Source organism: Cariama cristata, unplaced genomic scaffold, assembly GCF_000690535.1.
Source record: "Cariama cristata isolate BGI_N322 unplaced genomic scaffold, ASM69053v1 scaffold36609, whole genome shotgun sequence".
Lineage (NCBI taxonomy): Eukaryota > Metazoa > Chordata > Aves > Cariamiformes > Cariamidae > Cariama > Cariama cristata.
The window spans coordinates 10476-15064 of record NW_009635838.1 but is presented as its reverse complement, the minus strand read 5'-3'; the positions used below and the strand labels follow the sequence as shown (position 1 = coordinate 15064).

Below are 4589 nucleotides of genomic sequence, written 5' to 3'. Positions count from 1 at the left end.
GGAATTTGTCACTAAAAGAGATCTCCTCTTAAAATCTTCAGCAGTTAACTGTTCTTAATTTTTACTTGGGAGAATAGAGATGAGAGAGAAATCAAGAGGTATGCTTATGAAATGAAAGATGTATTTTCAGGTGATATCTTAAGGAATCATCAATTAAATTCAAAAACAGAGAGACGCTACTGCTTGTCACCAGAGAATTAGACCAAGTGTTACTGTACACATTTTTTATATTAAAATGTATGCAAATTTGATAACAGTAGTCTAGCAGAAGCATTCTGTACAATACAGGGCGCTGATACCTAGGTTCTTTGAAAAGATTACAATGAGATTTCATTGCAGGAATATTAAAGATTAATTATGTAGGAATAGCTTTCAACAGAGATGGAGATAATTGTCCAGATGGCTGTACTGCAGAGGTTTATCAGGCATAATAGGAGAATCAGGTGACAGGAGAAAGATAGGTTACGTGAACCACTTAATGCTCCTACAATTCGCAATTCTGCACTCCCAAGATAAGCATACAGGAAGTATATAACTGAAACTTAAATAAGGGGTCATACCATTTGGGGAGAGCAAATTGGTGAGAAACTTCTGCTAAACATTTTTTTTCCATGATCATGCTTGGATGAGGGTCCTTCTTATCTGCCAAGAAAAATTCTGAGGGCATTTGTACATTGCTGATGGATCAGAACTGCTCCATCAGTGACTTCTGTGTGAATATGTAAAGCAAAAATCATATCAAGATCCTTTTGCCTAATAAATATGTGTTAAGGGAAAAAGGGAAAGATCTCTAACATTATCAAGTGAGAAACCCACCTTTGGTAACGTTAGCGCTAATTTACACAATGGAGACTGGTGTTGATATTCACCATTTGGCAAGGGTTGTTCCCATTTCTTGGTTATCATCTCTCTGGTAATTTTATAAAACACTGCTGTTCCTTTGTAATGAGGTGAACTGTGGTTACCAAATTCATCCACTTCTTTAATTTGAAGCTCCAGCCTAGGTTTTCTTTGTGAATGAAAAATCAGCCTGTAGACTTTTCCAAAATCTTTTCCATTCTCTGTAGTGCATACAAAATAATAATAAAAAAAATTACACTGTATTTAGATGTGTGGCACCTAAAATAATTCATTAGGGTGAGTCAAATAGAGCTAATCACATAACATTTTGTTGTTCTTTATCATTGTTAATACTAAACATCCGAGGTTTGAACATTCCTGCCAGCCTGTTTCAGTAGTTGAAATGTCTTCACAGTTAGCTGTCTTAGCCCCTGAATTGTTGGCATAAGGAATAAGTGGTGAAGGCTGTGCTGCAAGTTGAAAAGTAAGGAACATGGAAGGGGATAAAGCACATAACACAGAGAGAAATAAAAATAAAATGGTGTTGTGAGTGGAATTAGAAGCGTATGCTTTCTGGTTATTCAGGATGGATATCTGTCTATCTGTAACAAGAAAATGAATGGAGGCAGAGAAGTAGGTGCATTTTTAGGATTTGTAATTCCTCTTTAATCGATACATCTATATACACTATCATTTGCATATATGAACATGCATTCCTTGTGGGCTGGAGACATCTCTTTTTGAAGAATAATCCTTTCTTTAGGGTAAATGGAGTTTTCATTGGGAGAGTTTATGTACAAAATATTCAGAGGGCCAAACAGATATTTATACGTTCTTTCCAAAACTGACGAAAGAGACTATATGTAATTTTGGGTGAAAACTTTTCTAAGGCTTCTTATCTCTTTACCTTTTAAGCAAATCTCTGAATGGTGGCAGTCACTGCATGGAATTTTCAAGGCTGCTAATGGAAATGGCATAACAACTCTCTCTCATCACCTCAATTCATGCTGCAACTCACAAAAAGCAACATTTCGCCCTTGATGTCAGTGTTTAATCTTGCTCGCTTTAGGTGAATTTACACAGATAAAATAGCAGACTGTTTCTTTTTGTTTGGAATCTGTTAAATTCCTATCAAATGTTCTTTATATTACAAAGCCATTGATGGAATCCTGACCTTTTGAAATAAAAGATAAAATACCAGCTATTGCTGAGGGACCAGGTTTCACAGAATGTCAGACGTTGGAAGAGATCTCTGAAAATCATCTTGTCCAACCCCCCTTGCTCAAAGCAGTGTCACCTAGAGCAGGTTGGTCAGGATCTTGTTCAACTAGCACATTTTATTTTTCAGTTGGAGCAGTTTCCCATGTAGTTCCATGCACCTACCACTTACAAGAAATAAAAGACTGAAATAACTAAATGTGCTGTGACTAACCACAATCTACTGATGCTCACATACAGTATTTCTGAAGAGCTGAGGTGATTGATAATGTGCATCCAGATGCATGAATTAATTAACTTACCTGAGGCAAAAATATTTCCTCTAAATCTAAAATGAATCTGCTCTCCTTCTCTTAATGGGAACTGCTGCGTAGGTTCTGGGGGACCAAAGTAGCCCTCCTCATGGAGATTTTGAAGTTTGCAGGTCAATTCTTTGGATGCAGATAGCAAAACTACTATATTATATGGGTTTTCTCTTTTCCGATACAGTACCACATTAGCCATTGTGCTACAAAGAGCTTCTTCCAGAGCCTGAACAAAGAGGAGAAGGTATGTGTTTTCCAAAAGGAATGAAAGGCGAATGACCACAAACCTGTATTAAAAAAAAAAGGTATGAAAATAAATAGCTCTATCTTAAATAATTTTATCAACTGCTAAAAATGTACTATGCAAAATAATACAGGGCTCAGTCTTCAATGGACCTTTTGCTACCTCCTTTTCACTCTTGTCTCCAAGGCATTAAAGGGTGAAAATTTGCCTACTTCTGTAAAGTATATTGACTCTGTATCTATGAATTCAAATACATACGAAATAAGAGAATATTTCCTAATAAGAAATTCCAAAAAATATAGTTTTGTAGTTAGGTAGTTAAATCACATTTTCAAATTAGGATTAAACCTGCATTTCCTGTTTCAAGTTTTGTATATATTACATTGTGTGCAGTCTATAGATGAAAAAATATTTAAACAAATTTGTATTTTCTGTAATTATGAGTAACAAATCTAAATGATCTTATACTGCAAGGTAGAAGAAAGAGATGTTGGCAAGTTAATAATTAACAGTGGATGATTTCTTAACTGTACTAATTTACATTGATCTGTATACTTGGAAGTAAATATTTTGGTAAATAAAATATTATTAAGTTATTCATACATTACCTTTCTAAATGATCATTTAGTTCAAATGATACAAGCCCATTCTGTGCATTCTGGATAATAACATTATCAAACACCTTCCACCCTTCTTCTTTGTTTCTGTGACCTAATAATTTCAAAGTATCACTGAGATTCTCCCCATTTTTTCTCACAGAAGTACTCACAGCCCTGGAAAGCCAAGGAATTATAGGAAAAAATATAATGAAAAATAGATCCTGCAGAAAGAGTAAGCTTGTATTTGTAGCTCTGCTTTCCTTGATGACTACATGTGTTTTTCCCACCTTGCTGAAAATCTACATCTGGAACTATACTCCGGAGTACGTAAGTGATATAATTGTTAAGACATGTTTGTGTTTGTTTGTTTATTTTTTTTTTCAGTTCTTCAGAAAGAGATTTTAAAAAAAGAAAAACAAAGGTTTCTATTTAAATGAATCTAGTTTAATCTATTCTTTAATATCATGCACAGTAATTATTATGGATTGTTTTTGAGTCATTCATCAAGATTTATATTCTCTGGAAACAGATATCTGAAAAAAAAAAAACCAACCACCTTTTGTTCCAGAAGCAAATATTACTCAATAACCACAAAGAAATTTAGAAAATAAGACATGACTGCTATCCATTATCTCTTTCAACAGAGAAAATAAAAGTAGCTTCTCTTCAAATCAGGTGATTACTTTGATATCACACTCAGAATCAAGCAACTGTGACATGACTTGCTCTGGCTAATTTATTCTAATGAATGAAACATGAGGTTTTTTTACAGAAGTCCATAACTGTTCTCTGTCACACACCTCTCCTTATCAGTTTTTAAAAACCAGACGTGAATAACCCATTCATCTCAAATGCACACCCTATGTACAATCCAGAAAAGAAAATACTTCAGACAGGACCGCCTAAGCATTTCTCAAGGATACAGCCTCAGCCTATGTGCAAATGTTGGCATAATTTTCTAAGGAATTTGTATAGAAATAAGCAATCAAGCCATGGTCTTTTAATGAATGTGCTATGACTGAGAATCTAAAGTGCCATTTAGACTGGTATTAAGAACAGACAGATGCCATGAGGGTACTGCCACACAATGAAATGCTTCACATTCACAAGGAAATGTACATTTCAATCACAAGGGAATGAAATTTTAATATCCTGTAAACTGACATGGGCACCATTCCCAAACCTGAAGTTTGTGATGAAGATCGATGTCTAGTCTAAGAGACTAGTGTGAATGTAGAGCTCTTTAAAACACCATCTGAGAAGTTTTTCAGAAATGGAAAGCTAGAACATTGTCTGCCTTCTTGATCTATACCTTTCCCATTTTCAAGTCAATCATAATCTTGGCATGTAGGTGAATTTTGAAAAAGACAATGTTTAGCACAG

General features: G+C 34.8%; 1 protein-coding gene across 1 annotated transcript in view; it reads right to left on the bottom strand.

Annotated features, from left to right (window-relative positions):
* Positions 1–560: 560 nt before the first annotated feature.
* The window catches only part of DTHD1 (death domain containing 1), a gene marked incomplete at its 3' end in the record, with an annotated part of 12591 nt that continues 8562 nt past the window's right edge, over positions 561–4589 (bottom strand). Inside the window, 6 exon segments of the mRNA XM_009707691.1 lie at positions 561–634; positions 637–665; positions 668–709; positions 813–1061; positions 2361–2650; positions 3216–3380. Of these exon segments, the coding sequence (XP_009705993.1) occupies positions 561–634; positions 637–665; positions 668–709; positions 813–1061; positions 2361–2650; positions 3216–3380 (849 nt within the window).